General features: G+C 44.6%; 1 protein-coding gene across 1 annotated transcript in view; it reads right to left on the bottom strand.

Moving 5' to 3' along the window:
* TFR2 (transferrin receptor 2) overlaps window positions 1-23,512 on the bottom strand; it is a 168,045-nt gene that overhangs the window by 3,605 nt on the left and 140,928 nt on the right. Inside the window, exons 11-17 of the mRNA XM_078669811.1 lie at window positions 19,995-20,114; window positions 18,025-18,107; window positions 17,095-17,158; window positions 11,880-11,947; window positions 10,204-10,280; window positions 5,587-5,671; window positions 1,095-1,322 (exon numbers count right to left, since the gene is read on the bottom strand). Of these exons, the coding sequence (XP_078525937.1) occupies window positions 1,095-1,322; window positions 5,587-5,671; window positions 10,204-10,280; window positions 11,880-11,947; window positions 17,095-17,158; window positions 18,025-18,107; window positions 19,995-20,114 (725 nt within the window). The remainder of the gene's footprint in view (window positions 1-1,094; window positions 1,323-5,586; window positions 5,672-10,203; window positions 10,281-11,879; window positions 11,948-17,094; window positions 17,159-18,024; window positions 18,108-19,994; window positions 20,115-23,512) is intronic.

Here is a 23,512-nt window from a genome sequence, read left to right as displayed (position 1 = left end):
TGGGGGCCATATGTGTGAAAGAATGCATTTGCGATTCCCAAATAGTGAATCGCTAGAAACGATATGTAAAAAAAAATCCGCAATTTTTTTGCGAATCCCTCGCGTTTCTTAATCGCGACTCACAAATTGTGAGTTGCAATTAAGGAATGGCTTCGCGTTCATTCCTATGGGCCAAGATGCCCATAGGAATGAATGGGAATTGCGCATGCAATGTGCGAGTACCCAATAGGTACTCGCAAATTGCGCACGCAATTTCAAGAGTGCAAGGGTTCCAAAAAGACAGCCTGTTGCACCCCTGAAATGTGCATGTGCGCACATATGGCGCATATACATTCCCTAAGGGCTTGTATGTGTGCCACATGGGACTTTAAAAAAAGCAAAAAAGTGCTTTTTTTTTTAAAGGAAATCGCAAATTACTACTGGTGGAAATTTGCGATTCCTAAAGGCAATATCGCAATTTGGGATGCCTACTAGCATAGCATTTAGTGAATCGCAAATTGAGATTCTCTAAATGCTTAGGCACAATAAGGAATCGCACTTTTTACGATTCCTTATTTTGCAAGTAGGTTTAAATTTACCTACATAGTGCACAGCTAAATTGTGATCGCAAACGCTGAAATTCTGCGAATTTCAGCGTTTGCGAACGCAATTTAGCTTGATACATATGGCCCATGGTGTCTTGTGTGCGCAGCAATGTGGCATATTGGATGCCTCTCCAGATATCTTCCTGGGTGCATAACCGACTGGGTTAACTTTTTGTGTCTTTTGCTAGGTGCTTTATTGAGTGCTTTTTTGAATGTATGCAGTGTCTTATTAGGTGTGTCGTGAGTTGTGTTGATCTTTCTGCGTGTCCTGGTGGTTACATTATTGAGCAATCGACCCTTGTGGGTCTCTTACGGAGTAAAACTGCACATTTAGTTGGGTGTCTCGCTCCATACATTATTGGGTGTCTTGTCTGGTGAAATGCTGAATGAATTATTGGGTCAATTAGGTGTCCACAGCTGTATCTTTGGAGGGGGCCTGGTTTGGTGTTGTAATGTATGCCATAATTTGCATCAGTACCACATTTCTTTAATTTGTGTGATCATTCGAACCTTTAGAAACTTGGAGTACTCGTTGAAGCTGGAGATGCGTTTCGCCACGTCTTCGCTGTAGCAGTTGTAGTCCAGCCTCAGGAGATGGTCGTGGGTAAGCCTCAATACCACCTGTCCTACCACCTCGGCAAGGCTCTTGGCAAAGGTGGGCAGCCTGCCCTGTACCATCGCGTTGAGCTTTTCATAGGTGTCCAGCTTGGTGTTCAGGAACGGGTACGCTTGTGACTCCTGCATGGAAGATAACAGACAGGCATGTGTAAGACAGATGCGCCTCAACACAGATAGTCTACACACACACAGATAGTCTACAGGCCATGCATTGGCAGGAGAGTGAGTGCCCACACAGTGGAAAGGATAGAGAACTTGAGAGCAGGACTGATGGCCACTGGCAGAGCTATGTGGGCACTTTTTTAGCAGTGCTGGAAAATTGATTGAGCTGGGTGTGTTGCAGGTCAGGATTGTGAACAATTATCCCAATGGGGGATGTTTTCTTGCTTCTGATGTGTTACATTGTTCTCCTCTTATAGTTTGACACTACCTCTTCTTTTGGTGAGTTGAAGTTCCTCCTAAACATGAGCAAAATTGTTTCTTTTTTCCAACAAAAGTGCGCTTTTAAGGTGAGATGTGGTTTGTCAGTATCTCAGGTGATTTTTTTCCATGCGATTGCAAACTTTGGGTAAGAAAAAGTTCTGCAGGATACCGCAAAGAGACTGGTTCAGGCAAAAAAAAAAGTCTCTTGGCAAGACAATTTGTGCCCGAAAAATTCTTTGATATGCAAACCCGGCTTCCTCCAGTGAAGTTTAAATTAATTTTGGGTATTTCATATAATGTAAAATATAGAAATCACGCAAATTTCAACAGCATAATTATAATTTCTCCCAGGCCTAAATGCTACCTTTTACACAACTTATCTAGGGCGCTCTGTACTAAGAGTTGACTGAGTAAAAGCCGTCACAAATCATGCACCGACTTTTACAGAAGTGTTTTTGATTTTGTGAATCGACCTATGTATTAATAGGTTCTCAAAATCCACATTCATAGTGGGTCGCAATCTGTCCTACCTCATTCATATGCATTAGGTGTAGGAGAGTGCTCTTTTTAACATGGTCACCCCCCACCCCCACATGTTGCTCAAGTACTGAAAGTCCACTGGATCTGTGCTAACCAGGCCCCCGGTGCCAGTGCTCTTTCCCTTCAAACAAGTAAAATGTTCAATTGTAACCCAGTTGGCAAGGACGTTGGCCCCCCTGTAAGTCCCTAGTAAATGGTACCCCTAGTACCTAGGGCATGGATACTAAAGAGGGTCCTTAAGGGCTGCTGCGTATATTATGCCAGCCTAAGGGATCCACACACAAATTGCATGCAGACTGCCATTGCAGGCTACGCAAAACAGTGCAAACCATTTTCGACAACACAACAAAACCCACTCCCTGTGTGCCATGCCCAAAGACCATTGCATATACTAAGTGTAAGTCACCCATACAGCACGTCTTACAGCCCTAAGGCAGGGTGCATTATATTACAAGTGAGGGCATATCTGCATGAGCAGATGTGGCCCTGTGATGCCAAGTTCCATTGCTGGTCATTGCAAGTGTTCATGAAGCCATTTCCAAACCATGTGCTGGCCACTGGTCATCACAAGTGACCCAGCTACATTATGGCTGCACTGAAAGTTACGGTGTTTGGAATCAAACACCTTCTCTTAATAAATCTACACTGATGCGAGAGTTGGATTACGACATACACCCAGAGGACACCCCTAGATGTACCTCTTGAAACCTATCAGTCTTTTAGTGTGCTGGCTGAGTGGACTCTGCCAGCCTGCCACCACAGACCAGTGTCTGACCCCCTGCTCGAGAGAGCCAATGCTCTCAGAGGTCAGGAACAATGCATGCTCCGGAGAAAGGTGCTCTCACCTCCTCCAGCAGAATGGCTAGTGAATAAGCATATCCAGGCAAGAGGCTTCGAAGCCTCTATCATCTTTGATATGCAAACCAGGCTTCCTTCAGACCGGGAGAGGGCCATCCCCTGCCCTGCGGCCCATTTGGCAACAGAGCAGGCAGGAAAATTAGCTAGCCCGCAGGCATGTCGCACTATCAGGCTAAGTACTCCTGTAAAGTGGGCCACCTGAAGTGGATACTCGAAGAAGGGTTTCACCATCGGTTTTTTGATGAAATTAGGAACTCTGGGTCAGGTCTATGCCCACTCTCCACAGGACGTAGTCATATGGGGTGTAGTCACCTGACACAAGTAACTCTGCTTCATCTACCTGGGAACAGAAGAAGGAAAAGAAGAAAAACTCAAGAACTGTGGACCAGCACCGAACAATTGCAAGAAACGACTCATCTTGCCACTGCACAGCTTCCGTTAACCCATGGGATGACTGTCCAGTACTTTGTCAACCAAGCAGCATCTCCCTTGAAATGGAGGAGCCATCTCCCTGCATATTCAGGCACCGATGGCATTCGCCCAGTTCACTCTTTTGGTGACCATCTGGTCCACTGAGGGAACAACTCACCAGGTCTAGAGAGTCCAGGAGGTCAGCCCCATCGCTTCACGTTATGCCAAGACGCGGGTCCTGTGCTCTCCATGCCACTGGAATCAAGCTATCCTGGCTGATGAGGGGTAAAACCCCGAAACCGGTCCTAGAATGCTTGTTTCCAGTCCAGGGAGGACCTGGCTTGGCAGTTCGGGCTGGACTGTTCCCATGAGGCACAGGGTCAAGGCTGATTTGCATATGGCTGGGTTCAAACTGGGTTGGCAGAGTGAGCAAAAAAAAGATGGATTTAGGCCCAGATCTCTCTACTGGGGTGAATGTATGACATTGTTCTGCATTCTCTCCATCAACTGTTGTTTTTGCATTTGTCACCCCAGGTGGGATGGGTATGCCCAGACATGGGTCCCGTGCTCTCCATGCCACTGGACTCAAGCTATCCTGGCTGATGAGGGGTGAAACCCCGAAACCTGTCCTAGGATGCTTGTTTCCAGTCCAGGGAGGACCTGGCTTGGCAGTTCGGGCTGGACTGTTCCCATGAGGCACAGTGTCAAGACTGATTTGCATATGGCTGGGTTCAAACTGGAATGGCATTGTGAGAAAAACAACAATGGATTTAGGCCCAGATCTCTGTACTGGGGTGAATGTATGCCATTGTTCTGCATTCTCTCCATCAACTGTTGTTTTTGCATAGGTATGGAAGCTGGCGCTGGGGGGCAAATATTCATGTCCACCTTGCTGCTGCGAAGAGCTCTGTACATCGGAACTGAGGGAAGCAGGCTTGGCTGATCCCCCTGTAGGAGATGGGGCAATACCCCAGAAATCTTACTGTTGCTGACGTCAGAAGAGGAGAAGGTAGTCTTCTTTGTGAGCCGACACCATGGCAATCTTTGTGGACCAGTCAACTGGCTCTATCGTGCACTGCGGTCTAGAGTTCACAAGCTTCACGACAGAAGAGCGTCCAAGACCACATTGCTACTCCGCTGTCCAGTCTGTACCCCGAAGGTCAGATCTCGACTCCCTTGGAGTCTCTTTGTAAAATGTTCTCTATCTGGAAATGACCCTACTGCAAAAGGCACCTCTGGAAAATGAGAGGGAGAGCTCATTAAACCTCCAGATCACACTCGGCTCTAAGTCTGTCCATGGTGCTTTCTACTGACCCCAGAACTGCTTGCACGCCAACCCAGTGCTTGTGTCAGCTTTGGGCCATCAGAGCTGCACCGCTGCCTGCTCACTGCATGCATTGGGCCATCAGAGATGCATGGCTGCCTGCTCACTGCATGCAGATAACTGCTGGTTCCATCGCTCTGTCCTTCCGAATAGCCAAGAAATGCTTTTAGCTAGTCTTAGGGGGCTTGTGTCCTTCCCCTAGCCACGTGCCACTCAGATCAAAGAGGCAGACACAGAGTCACTGTCCTGCAGAACTGCACAACTTTCGGATATTTTAAACTAAACAGGAAAAAACTACTTTGCATGGCCCTTTTCACTTGGCCTCTCCCACAAATTGTGTTCTAGACTACCCTATTAGAGAACACCAGTAATCAAATCCTGGTCTACCTTCTCTAACGATGTTTGTAGATAGGGATTTACACCAAAACCCGTGGATAGTTGCATGGGAACGCACAAGCATCACCCATGGACCGCCACTTGATGCAAAGTAACGCAAAGCGGCGCACAGCGCATCTTTGTATTATAATGGATTACTTTCCAACGAAGATCCTATGGAATTTCCCTCTACAGGACTCTGAAGAGAGGCCTGATACCAGACTCTACAGGACTCTTAGGGAGGGGTCTCTACATGAGTCAGAGGAGGGGGCTCTACAAGACTCAGGGGAGAGAACTCTACAGGACTCTAAGTGAACACCTTTGTTCTTTGCATTAGAATACATAAGAAGCTGCCTTGTTGTAAGAAGAACTTTCACAAGTGCTTCCATACACTTTGATTCCTCCACTAACATCCTTCTGGTTTCCTTGTGACGTCACATGGAGTACACTCACCTCCGTGAAGGAGAACTCGACTGCGGGCACGCCTCCAAAGGCGGTGAAGGGATAGGCGCCACTATCGATGGTCAATGGGCGAAGCCTACAGGGGAAAGACAGAAAAAGAGATACATTGATTGGCCACTGGAGACAACGGATGTGACGTGAGCTTGCGGTGTGCATGGAGTTCACTCACAGGCAGCAGGACACACACTTTCCGCCCCAACAACCATTTGGGACACAGTCTGGTCGGCCCAACTCTCTCACCATTGCACAAAAACAATCAATTTCAGTGCCCAAGAGAGGTGGCACCAAATTGATATGGGGTATTAGTGCTAACAATTAAGGGCTATTAATGTAGAGAATATAGACTAAAAGGTATTGGAGTTAACAATGGAAACCTATTATCCGTGAATTATAATTAGCTTAGAATAAGGGGTATTAGCGTTGACAATGGAGCACTGTTAATTTAGCACAAGAGCAAACAGGAATACCAATTGAGTGCTGGTAGCAATACATTATTTACCTAGAATTAATGAAATTTTTTGTTCAAAATGGAGCACGATTAATATAGAATCACGCTGCAGCGCGGAGACCCCTATCTCACCTATTGTAGAGAGTGACCTTCTGGCCACAGATGAATACGATGACTGCCTCCTTGTAGTGCTAGACGTCTCCTCTGCCTTCGACACATTCAACCCTCCCAGCCTCATATACACCCTCATATACACCCTCCCAGCCTCATATACACCCTCATATACAACCTCATATACACCCTCCCAGCCTCATATACACCCTAATATACAACCTCATATACACCCTCCCACCCTCATATACACCCTCATATACACCCTCCCACCCTCATATACACCCTCCCACTCTCATATACACCCTCATATACACCCTCCCACCCTCATATACACCCTCCCACTCTCATATACACCCTCATATACACCCTCCCACCCTCATATACACCCTCCCACTCTCATATACACCCTCATATACACCCTCCCACCCTCAGATACACCCTGGAGTCTCAAATGGGATTTACCAGCAGTGTTCCTTACTGGTTTACCTCCTACCTTTCCGTCTAACACAAGTTTGTTCCCATGGGAACCTCCAGGTCCCAAATAAAAACTATCTCCTGCAGAGTCCCCCGTGGTTCCATGCGGTCACTTGGACTCACTCTGGACCCACCAACCTCCACCTTTAGGAACACAAGGTAGTAGCAGCTCTCTCTTCTAAATAAAGTGAAAGCGTTGCTACCAGAAAGCAACTTCCGACCTGCTGTTCAAGCCCTCGCACTCTCACATCTGGATGGTGATAGCGCCCTGGTCCATGGCTTTCCAGTCTCCGCACCAGCCCCTCTTAAGATCATCCCATAGGCCACAGCAAATCCGATCCACAGCCAGAAGAAACATGATCACATCACCCCCATCCTGATGGAACTCCATTGGTGCCCCTTTCTGGCCCGCATCATCTTCAAAACCAGCTGCTTCATTTATAAGCCATCACAGTCAGCATCTGCACTTCTCTTGCAGAAAAGCGCACCACCACTGGTGCTTCAAGGCACAGCAGCAACCAGGACACCATCCGACTGCACACCAAGAAGGGTTAAAAAAAAAAAAAACCAGGCGGCTTTTTCCATCTATGCAGCCAGCATCTTCTTAAACAACATCCTCTCATCCATCAGGACCGCCCCAATGCTTCCCCAATTTAAGAAAGAGTGCAAGGCTCCGCTCTTTAAAGAACACAACATGACAGCGCTTTAACGGGTCACAACCCAGCTACCTCTGTCACACGCTGACGTTATGCGCAGATCCTGTTGAACCGTGTCGAACAAGCGGTCCTACGGGGACCGGCACTTGGGTGGATTAAATCTTTCCTTGAGGATCGTACCCAAGCAGTAAGGCTGGGGAACTTCACCGCCTCAAAACTTACCTCCGCTTGTGGGGTACCACAGGGATCATCCCTGTCTCCACTGCTGTTTAACCCCTTCCATGCTCATGACGGAACGGTTCCGTCATGAGCGTCGGTTGGCCTGTGCTCATGACGGAACCATTCCGTCATGGTTCCATAAGCCCAATGGAACGTTCAGCACAGTGCAGGAATTTGCGCCGCGCTGAAGCGGTTAATTTATACCTGAGACCTCTGATTCACTCACTAAAAAATAGAAATGTCACTCTTTTTAATTACGCAGACGATCTCCAACTCATTTCCCCCCTCTGTTCCCCCAATGCTGTAGATGAGTTCCAGTCCACTATGCTTTACATCCAGCACTGGATGGACATGAATCATCTTAAGCTTAACCCGGGGAAAACAGAGTTGATTCTGCCGGGGAAGAGCGAGAACAGCTGGAGCCCTAACTTCTGGCCGGCAGAACTTGGGGCCCCTCCTGTCCCCACCCCTTCGGTGAAAAGCCTAGGGGTCATTATCAATGCCGACCTCTCGCTCTGCAGACAAGTGGGAGCTGTAATCTCCTCTAGTGTCCACCAACTGCGCAAAATTAGGAAAATCGCTCATCTGTTGACCCACTCTGCTTTACCACAGGTAGTATTAGCCCTCATTCTTTCACGGCTTGACTTCTCCGACTCGATCTATTTGGGACTGCCAATCGGCCTGCAAAAAAGACTTCAAATGGCACAGAACCAAGCAGCACGGCTGATTGGGAAACAACCCAAATGGACGTCTGCCAAGCCAGTCCTGAAGAAATTACACTGGCTCCCGATAGCTCAGCGAGTGGCCTTTAAAACGGGCTGCCTAGCCTTTAAGGCTTTGCAAGGCAATAGCCCTAAATTCATCAACAGTATGATCACCAAGCATACCCCCACGCGCAATCTTCGCTCCGCACATCTCAATTTGCTTACTGTCCTGACCTTTAAACGGAAGCGTTTGGGAGGCTGTTGCTTCTCTTACCTGGTCCCTAGGTTGTGGAACTCACTGCCTCTGACACTCAGAAACAGTGACAATCTCTTGAGTTTCAGGAAGGCACTAAAGACATGGCTATTTGAGCAAGCTTACACTTGTAATCTCTAACGCTGGTACTATCTCACTGCAAGCACTTGGTCGACAGCGCCATGAAACTCAAGGGGGTACGTGCGCTATATAAGCATCTATTAACATAACATAATACCATACAGAATTGCACATATAAACCTAAAATACACTCAGAACATAGAATGAGGGCATCAGTGTTGACAATGGAACACAATAAATAAAGACAAGGGACTTTAAAAATAGGACAGTTACACAGGGCACTAATGATACAAGTTGAGCACTATTAACAACAGAACACTAATAATATGGAACTATGGACAGTAGTGTTGACAATCAAACACTATTAATATAGAAGGGACTTTAGAAATAGTGCTATAATGCGGAACTATGGACAGTAGTGTTGACAATCAAACACTATTAATATAGAAGGGACTTTAGAAATAGTGCTATAATGCGGAACTATGGACAGTAGTGTTGACTATCAAACACTATTAATATAGAAGAAGGGACTTTAGAAATAGTGCTATAATGCGGAACTCTGGGCAGTAGTGTTGACAATGGAGCACTGTTAATACAGAACAAGGAGCACCAGTGATCATAGTGGAGCGCTTTTAATTAGGCAGCACTATTAACACACAAGGGGTAATAGTGTTGACAGTGCAAAGTTATTAACAATACAGCATCATTACTATACAACTGTAGCATTCTTCTTAACAATTACAAGTGATGCGAATTTTGTGCAGAGAATTTGGGCGGGCATAAATGCGGAATATCTGCATGAAATTGGTGTAAATTTGAATTTGAGCCCACAGATTGGGTAATAACAGTGTAGAAGTACTAATATAGAACAAGGGTCCTTCTTATTAACAGAGCAGTAGTAATATAAAACAAGAAGTAGTAGAAATATTAGAGCACTATTAATATAGAACAGGTTACATTAATGTTAACTATGGTGCAAAGCTCACAATGGTGCACTGTTACTATAGGATAAGAGATATTAATGTCGTTAACAGATTCACACTTAACAATCGAGCACTATTAATGTATGACAACAAGGGGCATTAGTGGTACTAGCTTAGCACTCTTATTTACAGTGAGGCTTTTCTCATATAGGAGAGGAGGTAGTTATGGTAACAGTGAATCACTTTTATTGATTAAGCACTATTAATGTAGTACACAGTGTACTTGTATTAACAACGCACACTATTATTATAGAACAATTAGCAATAATGTTAACAGTGGAGAACTATTATCAATAGAGCGCTTATAATATAGAATGAGATGTTCTTGATAATAAAGCACTATTAAAAAATAGAGCACTATTATTATAGAACAAGGTGTGTTAATGTAAACAAGGGAGCATTATTAACTACGGAGAACTACTAATATAAAACAAGGGACCGCCTTGTTAACAGCAGTAGTAGTAGTAATAATGGAGCACTATGATTGTTAAATACTGTCTTAGTGAAAACAGTGTGTCACTCTTCATACAGAGTAGTAGACTTAGTGATAGCGATGGGGCGTATTAATTCAGAGTAGGGGTTAGTAGTGATAGCAACAGTACTGTTAGTGCACAACGATGGCATTCTGCCGACAAACCATGCACCATCCCCACAACCCCGGGCAATGGGCACTTACACGTGGCTCTCCCAGTCCTCGCCTTCAGGCACTACAAAATCATAGATGCTCTGGTCACTTCTCTTCGGACTGTCCACCTGTGGGCACAAAAAGCAAGTGAAACATCCCTCTTTCATACTGCTGAGCCCCTCCTTTACTACCTGGCCCGTTCTTACTAGCACACCGTTATCACAAACCTGGAGCGTGCACTATTGTGCTCAAGATCACTGGTTGTGTCAATCCTAGACTAGACCTGCTGGCACTCGATGTCTACAAATCCATGTTTGTGTTTAGGGCCTAGGCACCGAACTAGGGAGTCCACTATCCGTGTATGAGTCTCTTATGCTAATCACTCCCTGTGTCTGAGCCCCTGATGCCAACTCCTTGTGTCTCACTCCTTGTGTCTGAGTCTCTGATGCCAACTCCTTGTGCCTCACTCCCTGTGTCTCTGATGCCAACTCCTTGTGTCTCACTCCCTGTGTCTCTGATGTCAAATTCTTATGTCTCACTTCCTGTGTCTGAGTTTCTGATTTTAACTCCTTGTCTCTCACTCCTTGTGTCTGAGCCTCTGATGCCAACGCCGTGTGCCTCATTTTTCATGTCTAAGTCTCTGATGCCAGCTGATCGCTGCCATACGAGTTCATTTCTCTGTCTGTCTCACTCTGAGTCTGAATCTCTGATGAGAGCTGGCTGCATCTGTGTGAGGAGATTTCGCTGTGTATCTGATGCCAGCTGCATGCTTCTTAAGAGTTTATTTCTGCCTCACTTCCTTAGTCTGAGTCTCTGAGGCCAGCAGCTTGCTTCTGTATTAGTTTCTGCCTGTGCCTCTGATGGTGGCAGCTTTCTTCTATATGAGTTTATTCCTCCTGTGCCTCTGATGGTGGCAGCTTTCTTCTATATGAGTTTATTCCTCCCTGTGCCTCTAATGGTGGCAGCTTTCTTCTATATGAGTTTATTCCTCCCTGTGCCTCTGATGGTGGCAGCTTTCTTCTATATGAGTTTATTCCTCCCTGTGCCTCTAATGGTGGCAGCTTTCTTCTCTATATGAGTTTATTCCTCCCTGTGCCTCTGATGGTGGCAGCTTTCTTCTCTATATGAGTTTATTCCTCCCTGTGCCTCTAATGGTGGCAGCTTTCTTCTATATGAGTTTATTCCTCCCTGTGCCTCTGATGGTGGCAGCTTTCTTCTATATGAGTTTATTCCTCCCTGTGCCTCTGATGGTGGCAGATTTCTTCTATATGAGTTTATTCCTCCCTGTGCCTCTGATGGTGGCAGCTTTCTTCTATATGAGTTTATTCCTCCCTGTGCCTCTGATGGTGGCAGATTTCTTCTATATGAGTTTATTCCTCCCTGTGCCTCTGATGGTGGCAGCTTGCTTCTATATGAGTTTATTTCTCCCTCTGCCTCTGAGTCTGAGTCCAGCAGCTTGCTTCTCCATGTGTTTCATAGCGTCTGCTGGTCTTCCTTTAATTGTCTTTCATGGTCCCCGGTTTTGTCCTGCCTTGTTTTCTCTCCTTTGATGGTGTACCCCAGTCTGCCCTGTGCTTGAAGCTCCTGCTTCTACTGCCTGGCCTGAGATGAATAGTTCCTGCCTCACGCTCTGCCTGTGGCCCACTGTGCCTCTTTCTCTTCACCATAGACCCCCCCCTTGTCTCCAGTAAGTGCCCGCTCTGGTCGCCCCTCGAGCCGCCTCTCACCTTTGTGATGATTTCCTTGATGAGGCTTTTGAAGAGGGGGCTGGCCTTGGCCCGGAACTTCTCATCGCCTGAAACATACAAGAGGGGGGAGAGGTGAGGGCCTCGAGCCAGAGGGTTCCATTAGACACTCAGTGTGATGACCCTGTGGTGGGGTCAGCCCCCGCCTCCCCTGTGACTGACCTGTACCAGTGTCCTGACTCTGAATGGGGTGCTTGTTTACGGTCCGGGTAAGACCTGGCTTGGCAGCTCGGGCTGGACTGTTCCCATGAGGCACAGGGTCAAGACTGATTTGCATACGGCTGTGTCTGAACTGAGATGGCGAAGTGAGCTAAAGAACGATGATGGATTCAACCCAGATCTGAGACTAAGGGTGAGTGTCTGCAAAGTTTCAACGCTCCGTCCATCATCTCCTTGTGTTTGCTCTGAATGAGGTGCAGCCAGGTGTCACTCTAACACTGGGGTCTAGGCCTGCATGCCAGGACACCATGAAACCTTTTTATGCCACTGAAAGGCACTTCACCCCTTTATCTAATTCTGTGGCAGCCCCCAAGAGGGAAACACATTTCCAAAAAGCAAGAGTCGCGTGTATTCTTCCTACCGAAGAGATCTGGGGTCTGATGAGCTGCCTCCAATAGATCAAACACCACTGAAAAGTTCCTCCATTCGTTTTTTTATCATGAACATCTCCCTGCCCAAACATGGGGATCAAACATCACGCGTGACCTAGGCAAACATGGCAGAGTCAAAAACTGGAGTCTAGGGAACTCCTGTCTACCCTCTGCCTGAGCAGAACCACACACATGAGCACATGTACAACCTGACAGACAGCATTAAATGGTCCACGCCTGACGTCTCATGCACAGAATACTACCACATGCCTAACCTGCATAGAGGTCCTCATTTAGGGGGTCGCCATGGGTCGCGACTGCGACCCCTGGCTTGCTCCTTGCGACCCCTGTCACTGCATTTTCAACCCCTGGCCTCAGATGTGGCAAACTCAGTGCCAAGAAATAAGGGGCAGCTCATCCTTATGGACATTGGTTGGGACTCCACTTTCCTTGTTTTCTGCATTTTTTTCATTACACTAATAGGGAATCATTTGATATAATTCACAAATAGTGAAATAAGGAATGGAGTGCAATTAGCTGGTATATGACACTCCCTGGCAGCTGAGGTGTGTAAAAAATGTTTTATAATATGCTTTGTGCTTGTGGGTGACAGTGTGTTTATGTGAGAGAGTGTGTGTATGTGTAAGCATGTGTGTGCGTGTGTGCGTGTGTGTGTGAGAGAGAGTATAGGTTAAATGGCATGTGATGTCACGTCTGCTACCCAAGGCATTTTGGTGAATTGAAGTTCATGCTAACCTGTCTCAGTCATTAAAATAAAAAGTGCTGCACTCCTGGGACCAGTCCAATATTGAGGATTGCAGAGAACTTTTGTGAAAGCTTGGGTTCCAGATACTTACAACTGTATCAGTCCCATAATTTTGAGTATTTGTTAAATAAATGCCGAGTTTTACTTATTAATCTTTCCTATGCAGTACATAAACAATATTACTTTTCTACCATTGCTTCTCCCAGCCCTATTAGCGGGTGGTTTTACTGTATATTTGGACCCACAGAAATTTTGAAATTCTGTGGTGTTTTCAGCATAATGATCCATTTACTGCACTTGCTGCGTAATGCAGCATAATTTGCATAATTCGGTTTAAAGAAGAGCCAAATGTAGCGGCAGACAGCAGCGGGCCCGCTGCCGAGAATAAGTGGCCAACTATCAGTTGCTGATTGTTGTAGTTAGGTGTTTAATTGGTGCTGTCGAGGTGGAAGCTTTGCCCACACAGTAGTATTGTGTGTTAAAATGACAATATAAAGAAATAACACACGGCCAGAATGAGACGCATTATGCTGCACAATTTCCCTTTTCATGCCACATAATTTAGTTAGCCCTATAACATAATTTGGTCATCTACTGCCACATGATTCTAGTTGCCGTGTCTGAATTCCAGGAAGTATAAATAGAAGGGTAAAAGGTTGGGATGAATTTACCCTGGGCTATGTTGGCGCTTCGCCTGTTATGGTCAGTAACTATAGAGTTAGCGGGTGCTCAGGGTAGAGGCAGTCATCCAATACCTCAACATACAGGTCAGCCAATCCTATAACTTGAAACCAGAACCTAGCACACCACAGTACATATCTCAACAGATGAAATTTATCTCCAAAATTAAACATGAACGTTAACAACATATATCCTTTTAATATAGTTAGGTTGTTCGAACTCCAGCCGACACGTGTTTCGTCGTTCGGGAAGATTACCCACGACTTCCTCAGGGCTTCAAGGTAATAATCAAAAACGACTTCCGCCTTCTGGCTGATTATAATTCCGTCCCAGCCTATTACAGTTTGGGCAAATACATAGAAAGACGCTCTCAATCGGGTCTTCGTAATTCAGTTCAGTATTTGCTTTGACCACCCGGAGACGCCGGATAAGGGTGGATGCTTGAATGTAGCTGGATACAGTGCTACTGACTTACTGGCAAACGTATTGGTAGCTCATCTATTTTCCGGACATGGATATTGCATGCAAATACTGAACTGAATTACGAACCCCGATTGCGAGCGTCTTTCTATGTATTTGTCCAACCTGTAATAGGCTGGGACGGAATTGTATATATATATTTATAGTGTAAACAACAAGGACCCCCTGATTAGGAATTGTCAGTTCCAGCCACAGGGACAAAAACTATGTATGAATAACCACATAAGTTTAGACAGCTAACATGGAAAGGTCATAAATCAAAGATGATTCTAACAAGTTTGAACAGATAAAACGTTTCTTTTTCATTTAATAAGTATTTAATTAAAAAGACCACATACACAATATACAAAAAATTATAACTTCACAATAAACAAATTAAAAACGAATCCTGAGCAATAATCCTAAAATTAGTAACACAAATTACATGCTATATACACATAAATTCACAATCAGTGGAGAACAATCTTGCCTCTACTTGAAAATTAAAATGAACCATTTCATGGTAAGTGGCAAAAAATAATCTTTCGACGCGCGTTTCGGCGTTTCAGCTAACGCCTTCTTCAGGAGCCACGAATTTTCATAGATTAAAAACTGGTTCTTCGGTTGTTTAGATACCTCTTGCTCCCTTTCTAAATAGTCTGTTTATGATCGAGGAGATACGTACATAAAGTCTCCAGTTAAAACTTTAAGAGAGTCGATAACTTGTCATGGATATATTCTTCATTCTAAAAAGCCCGCTAAATGATATATTTGTGATATTAAGGCATTACTTCTTGGCCAATAAAGGTGCTAGATTCCGTTACAAGTTGATGGTATATGTTCCACGTTCTCAAATACGTAACCGATAAGTCTTTGAGCGGACTCTCATACCCAGTAAGTCCTTTGATATGGACTTTTACCAGTATTTCCTTTGATGCAGAGATCGAGAGTCGACAGACGTGGGGCCGCGGAGCTGCGAGATGACTCGACCGGAGTCTCCCGACCGTTACAAGTAATTTACTTGTAACGGTTGGGAGACGCCGGTCGAGTAACGGAATCTAGCACCTTTATTGGCAAAGAAGTAATGCCTTAATATCACAAATATATCATTTAGCGGGCTTTTTAGAATGAAGAATATATCCATGACAAGTTATCGACTCTCTTAAAGTTTGAACTGGAGACTTTATGTACGTATCTCCTCGATCATAAACAGACTATTTAGAAAGGGAGCAAGAGGTATCTAAACCAACCGAAGAACCAGTTTTTAATCTATGAAAATTCGTGGCTCCTGAAGAAGGCGTTAGCTGAAACGCCGAAATGCGCGTCGAAAGATTATTTTTTGCCACTTACCATGAAATGGTTCATTTTAATTTTCAAGTAGAGGCAAGATTGTTCTCCACTGATTGTGAATTTATGTGTATATAGCATGTAATTTGTGTTACTAATTTTAGGATTATTGCTCAGGATTCGTTTTTAATTTGTTTATTGTGAAGTTATAATTTTTTGTATATTGTGTATGTGGTCTTTTTAATTAAATACTTATTAAAAGAAACGTTTTATCTGTTCAAACTTGTTAGAATCTTCTTTGATTTATGACCTTTCCATGTTAGCTGTCTAAACTTATGTGGTTATTCATACATAGTGGGACGGAATTATAACCAGCCAGAAGGCGGAAGTCGTTTTTGATTATTACCTTGAAGCCCTGAGGAAGTCGTGGGTAATCTTCCCGAACGACGAAACACGTGTCGGCTGAAGTTTGAACAACCTAACTATATTAAAAGGATATATGTTGTTAATGTTCATGTTTAATTTTGGAGACGAATTAATCTGTTGAGATATGTACTGTGATGTGCTAGGTTTTGGTTTCAAGTATAAATAGAGGTTAAATTAATATTATCAATGGCTCACTGCAATATGCGGGTTCTACCCATCATTTCACTATAATAGTAGGCGTGTGCATCAGTGTGAGGTTCTGAAAAACTCAAGGGACAATACTGACCAGCCAACCTCCAAAAAGTAAACTCACCATGGGAGAGTAGGGAGCCAGGAGGGAGCAGGGCTTGGGGAGGGGTGGGGCCTTGAGGGTGTGCGAGGCTTTGTGCACCTCACTGCCCAAGAGCTGTTGTAATCCCCTGGAAAACACAGAGGCTTCCATGACTGTTGCTGCTGTCTTTGGGAGGCTTCAAAACCCTGGGCATACATCAGCTGTGCTCTGCCTCCACCCAATGAGTTGGAGAATCCTGCAGACAGCGGGTTTCCAAATCACATTGTCTGCCACAAAGCTGCTGTGTGAGTTGGCAGGTCTGACATGTTTAACTTATCTATGTAATAACAGGAGACTGTGTTGATATGTTTTTATGACATTTAAAAAAGTTCTAGAAATCACTGTGTTCTTTTCATCACTCTATCAGTCCAGGACAGCCCCCCCCACCCCACCCCACCCAAAGGATTGGTATTGCTCAATGAAAATGGTCACCCATACTGTTTCCTTGACTCAGGTGTGAAATCCCCTGACAAACGAATGGAAGAAGGGGCTGTACCAAGTGTTGGCTGTTATGAGAGATGTATGGTGTTTTCTGCACAGAAGAGAGGAGGTGAGGCAGATAATCAATGTGTAGTATCATTAATACCAGGAATGTTTTTGGGGAACAAATACTGCGCCGTCCTTTCAGGCTAAAGTTAACCCCTGCACCCCATTTACCTAAGACAGCGTTGTCCAGGCTTATATAGGCTGCTGCCTTCAGGTGAAGCATGCTCAGGTACCCCTGAAACGAAATAAATATGCAGTAATTAAGGTATGCCAAAATAAGCGTGTGCTAGAGTCCGCTGCAGGGTGTGAGGTCTTTCAGCTGTATGGTAGATTTAGTTTGGGTTGTTGCTCTTGTTTAAGGGAGTGGTTGCTAAAAGATGATCAAGAGGATCTGGGAGAGAGGGATAAAAACAGAATGAAAGGGATATATGAAGGAATGAAAGAGAAAAGAAGTACAGTAAAAAAAAGAGGTGAAGGAACAAGGGAAAGAAGAAATGGGGACCAGGAAAAGGTGCCAAGAAGAATAAAGCAAGGACTGAAAGAGAGACAGGAAACAGAGGACATACAAATGAAAGGAATGTAAAAGTGATGGGAGAAAGCAAAGACACAAAAGAAGGGAAATAGATACGAAAAATAGAAATGGCTACTGCAGATCATCTGTGAGTGTGGATTGCCTTCTGAACAGACAATTCTGCCAATTTCAAGTGACTACTTGGGGCTGTGAGAGTGGGCTGACGACTGAACAGAACAGCTATTTAATTTCACTCACTTCATAAGATAAGTGGGTGGTGTGTCTTCTGAAGAAGCAGCTTTGCCTAACATCCACCCTTCTTTGAGGCTACCTTCAGAACAAATAGGGCTCCCCACTTCTAGCCAGTCCATAATGGTGTGGGCTACCTTATAAACAGACTTGGCTACCAGATCTCATCCATTCCATAGAGACAACAGGGTCGGATACCTTATGAACAGAGAGGACTTCCTGCTTCCAGCTACTCTGTTGGACATATGGACCTACCGTCTGAACTGAGAAGACTTCCTACCTTCAGACATTCCCTGGTTATGAGGGAGTGGTATTTCTTCCGAAGAAGCAGATGTGCCTACCTCCAGCCATTCCGTTGCTCCGACGCTGCCAAAGTCGCCTGCTTCCCAGCTTACAAACAGCACACTTCTCCTCGGGTGAAAACCTGCAATGTAAAAAGGGGAGAACCTTATTTTGGAGCTGCACTACTGATAGCAGCTCCTTTACAGCACACTGGGGGAGCTGGAGTGACTGGGTAGAGGGTAAAGGGGCAGCATATTCATTCTTACTCATGCAAAGGGAAGCAGCTGTATAGAAAGCGTCTTTTAGTATGAAAATGATATTGTGCTGCAGCTCTGTACCATACACAGTGCAGATTAAATCCCCACTTACACTCACAATATAGAACTCTACTCTGCGGATTATGTTTTTCAGGATACGTGAGATGACCGTACAATAACATTTACTGTATTGAAAAGATATACATGCAGTGAATGTGAGAAAAGATGTTTCCTTACTACCAGACTGTGCAGCTATTCAAGAGGAATGGTGGGGTGCACAAGGAGTGGTAATACAAATGTAACAGACGTGCTCTAGTAAAACTATATACATCAATAGGAATGTCTCATTGTCAGTCCCCTGCCAGTTCGAACTGGAGGTCACACTTGGAAAATTGGGCCCTGTTCTGTGCGCTTCAACTGGAGCGTTGTATTCCTCCCTGGAGGGTACAAATGTAGCATTATGTTCAGTTCTGTAGGATGCATGTGAAGTATTGAGCCTCGGTTCAGGAGGAAACATGTGTAGTGTTGTGTCTCCTTCTACAGATCATTACTGGATTATTGAATTCTGTTCCGGAGGCAACATCTGGAATCTTGTGTCCTTTTCTGAAGGTCACATATGGAATACTGTGTCCAGCTCTGGCAGTTTCATAAGCAATCTTATGTCCAGTTTTAAAGGTCACATCTGCAGTAGTGTGTCCAGCTGAGGAGACCACATATGGTGTACTGTGTGCAGGTTTGAAGGCTGTGTCTTAAGTACTGGGCCACATTATGAAGTTGGGTATGTACTGGTCCAGTTCTAAATGCAAAATCTTGAATATTGTGAGCAGTTCTGAAGGCCACATGACAGATGTTGTGTCAAGCTCTTGAGAGTCCATCTAAATTATTGTGTCCTGTTGTGAAGGCATAATTCAGAATATTGTGTCTAGTTTTGGAGGTAATTGCTGCCGTATTGTTTCCGTGACTGAAGGCCATACGTGTGGCACTGTTATCGGTTCGAGGGATCACACCTGCAGTGCAGTGTCTAGTTCTGGTGGTCACATCAAACGTATTGTGTCCAGCTCTTGAGGTCACATCTGGAGCATGGTTTGTGGTGTTGAAGACCTCATACCAAATGCTGTGTACAGTTCTGGAGGCCATACCAGGATTACTGAGTAGAGTTCTGGAGGCCTAATCTAAAATCTTGTAGCTGGTTCTAGAGGCCACATCTGTTGTGTCTAGTTCTGGAGTCTAAATCTACAGTATTACTTCCAGCCCTGTGAGTTTCTTCTCCAGAAAGATGCACACAGAACTGAGTACACCCCTCAAGTCTTGAGAGAAGTTATGTTATATTGACAGTAATTTGTATAGTGGTGTATTATCATTAATATGGTCTCCCAGCGCTTTGGGCAGTGTAAACGACTAAACCGTACACTTTGGAGTGAACAGAGGGAGGCAATAAATGGCACATATATCACATTGCCAAAATAAATAATCGAGGTGTGACATCCATATTACAATGAAAAATAAATCAATGTGGCCAGAGGTCCTGATGTAATACTGAATGCGGGTGGGGGGGGGGGGTGGAGTGAGTACAGGTTTTCACAAGAAAGGCTAGTGAGCGCAGGAAACATACTCCAAGCACAGGGGGAAGAGACAAAGACAATAAATTAATCCAAAAAGGACAAGGAGCAGACACAGGGGACATTTAATATTGAGTAAAGAAGGTAACACTGCAGAGAGAGTGAGGCAGTGGTCCTCGTCTCCGTGCACTATTTGTGCCTGCTCGCTCTTACCATTTCGGACCATTAAAGCAAAGGTCCGTGCCAGCTCCAGCAGAATGGCCGTGCCCACACCAGACTTGGCCGCTCCAGGGCCCCATGAGTCCCTCTGCGCCCCTATCACAATGTAATGATCTGGAAGAAAAAGGTTTTTTTATTTAATTTTTTTATTAGTCAGGCTTACATAAATGCAATACAAAATACATAATGAGGGCCTTTTCCAAATCCACAGAGCATATTTTCTATTAATGTCTTCAAGTGTATGCAATCCTACCTAAAACAAGCATTGGCAAAGCCAATAGGTCTCTTCTTGGTGACCTTTTGGCTCTGCCAGTGGATTTTGGGTGCGCTGCACAGCATACGTGTGACTGTGCAGCATGGCTAAAGTTAAAAACATAAAGCCTCTGATGCGCCCACCCATTGGAGGTGAACATACCACACATACATGTGCCTACAAAATGATGCAGGCACTCTTTTATTCTTTTTAGAATCAGATACAGCATGGATCTGTATCTAAAAAGAAAAGGATTTATCCAATGATTTTGGCCACGAAAAGAAGAGATTTGTGGGGTCCAGTCACATCATTTTTTGATGCGAGTGCTAGATGTTCTCTGTCTCGATCTCCGTTGCAACAAGAAGTTACTAAACCTCCATGACTTCCTTAAGTTTGTTATATCCACTTTTCTTATTATACACTTTTTACTTATAATGTATATTTTTCAATATACCTCATTGTTATAGAATTTACTACTTGCTGGTTATACTTAGTCATTTTCTTTCCTTTTTGCTATGTTTTTGGATCTCTTTACCTTTATTGTCAACATCACTTGTTTTGCTGTATGAGTTTATTTAACATTTTCATTGACTTACTTTGTATATTTTTATCTTATTTGCTTCAATAAAACTTCTTCTGAACTTAAAAAGAAAAGGATACACGGCAAGACATTTTCTAAGCGGGCAGGAAGAGGAGCTGCACAGCAACATGCGTGAGTGATATGGGGTAACTGCAAGCAACACGGGAGGGTATGTAGAGAACGGCAAAGCAACACGGGGAGGATGGTTGGAGAATGGAGGAGAACACATGGGCCGGTGGATAGTGAAAGCAACACGTTCAGGAGCAATGGGGCGGAACGATAGAAACAGTCAGGTGACAGAGCATTGCAGAGTGCAGGGGGGATAAGAACACGAGGAAAATGGCGTGAAAAGGTCACACTCTTAGAGTGCTTCACACAAAAGTGGTTGGCTGGGATGCTTCATCACAAATGTGAGAAAGGAAAAAGTAGTGCTTTGAAAAGCAAGCAAAGGAAGAAGCAGAGATGCCAGCCAATCAAAGTGATGGTAAAGAGGCAATGCCCCAGGGGAAGGACAACCACAATAAAGACAAGCTGGGTAACCAATATGAAGCAGGCAAATGAGAGTGACAAGAGAAGCCAACCAATAGTAACAATGGGCCAGCTCCAAGCCCCTCTACGTGGTTCACACTAAGCAGCAATTAAGTATTACAACAGACATTGCGTACACTGTCTAAGTGGGCTTTACTTAGGAAGACCAGTGAGTCTACATACAAGTGTTACTTCTTCACACATGAATCAAATACCCCAGCTCCCAAACCAGATGCCATATTGGTTATAAATGCAAAAAACACAAATCAAACATTTAAGGAATCCAGTTACTGTAAGTTGATCACAAGGAAGGTTTCATTCAGATTTAACATTCGCGTCACCAGCATCGCTATGCTCTTTTTTTTTTTTTTAATTCTTTTTATTTACAAAAAGAAACAAACAATACATATTCAAACATCGACCAGAGTGCATCAGGTGACCACTGTTACATATATTTAGATGTGGACTTCCAAAGATAAAGCAATCAATTAAAAGAAGAGAATGGACCTAGGCATCCTCCTGTTCCTCACTAACAGGATCTAATTCCGGTGGTTCACAGATGTCGCCTCGATAGGCATTCCAGGTTCCCCAGATCTTAAACCATTTGCGGGGTCGCCCTCTGGACACATACACAGACTTCTCACGAAACATACACCAGTCGAGGTCATCCATCCATTTCCCCACTCGAGGTGCCCGAGAAGCACCCCAAAGCTGTGCAATATTCCGCTTAGCAACCGAGCAAGCGAGAGCCACCCAGACCTTACCATGGCTTGGCAGGTCTGTAGGCTCCCACACATTCAACAACATCTTCTTGCCTCCATCTCAATCCTCACTCCCCACACCTCACTCATTTTCGAATGTATCTTGGTCCAATAGGCACGGACCCTCTCGCACTCCCACAAAATGTGCAGGAACGTCCCAGGCAAACCACACCCCCTTCGACAATCGGCAGACCCGGTCAAACCCATCCTCTGCAATCTCGGACCCGTGATATAGGAGCGGTGTAGGATCCTCAGTTGAACCAATCGGAGCCTCATAGGGACCGCCAGCTCCTTAGGGGATGATACCGCCTCATCGCTATGCTCTTTAATGTGTTATGTCATTTGCAGGGTCCTACTGGGACAGAAAAAAAGTTTGGACACCAAAATAAAAGTGGCTTCTATTAGTGAATTAAACAGCTAAAAAAGTGCCCTAGGTTAAAAAATAGGGTGGTTAGGGACTTGTGAGGAAACACTTTATAAATGTTTTGCAAGGCATGGAAGACTGCATGAATTTGAGCTCACTGCAGGCAATACTTGTTTTAATATTAGGGAAATTAACAATAAAAAAACTGGCCCACCTGACCGTAAAACAGGTCCACAAACAACCCAAAAACTGACCCACACACTAATCTGTCAGACCAGCCCATCGGGCACTGCTTGATTGCCCTATAGGCCTGCCCAACCATGGATATTTGTGGGAGAAACGCTAAATAAAGCAATTTTGGGAGGTAACACAATCAAAAAACTGCACTAATCCCTTAAAATGTAAAATATGGAACTCCTGAAAAATTCCAAATATGGTCATACCCAAACCAAAGGCTCTAGGAAAGGTAACAAATGAAGGTGAGCCTCTTGCAACATTTTGGGATGAATGGCTTTGTAATTTAGAAATTCAAGTGCTTGAAGGCTTGTTTCTCAGGTGTGCACTCTTTGTGTGTCAAGGTAAGCCATTAAAAAGCATATTAAACTGCACAGGACATCTGAGATCATAAAGCCTACGGGTAATGGGCGTGGCCAAAACAGTGGGATGCAGGCTGCGTTTTCAACCAGGAAGTGTTTTCTTGTGTAGGAAAAAAGCTAGAAACCAGGTATCGGGTGTTTTCTAGCTGCAGACTGAGGGCCTGGTTTACATCTTGGTGGATGGGATACTCTGGCAAAAAAGGGGACGGATATCCCGTCCACCGTATTGCAAGTGCCATAGGATAATAATGCATTGTAATGCGGCTGATAGGACATCCGTCACAGTTGTGATGGAGTATCCTTCCATGCCAATCGACCCAGTGGAGGCAGGAGACTCCTGATTTTTAAAGTAAAAAATAGCTTCATTTTCTATGTTTCCCGCCTGAAATCACCTCTGTTTGAATAACAGTCCCACGGGGAAATACATTCC

This window comes from Lissotriton helveticus, chromosome 12 (genome assembly GCF_964261635.1).
Source record: "Lissotriton helveticus chromosome 12, aLisHel1.1, whole genome shotgun sequence".
Lineage (NCBI taxonomy): Eukaryota > Metazoa > Chordata > Amphibia > Caudata > Salamandridae > Lissotriton > Lissotriton helveticus.
The sequence above is the reverse complement of the archived record's forward strand: the minus strand, read 5'-3'. Positions and strand labels throughout refer to the sequence as shown.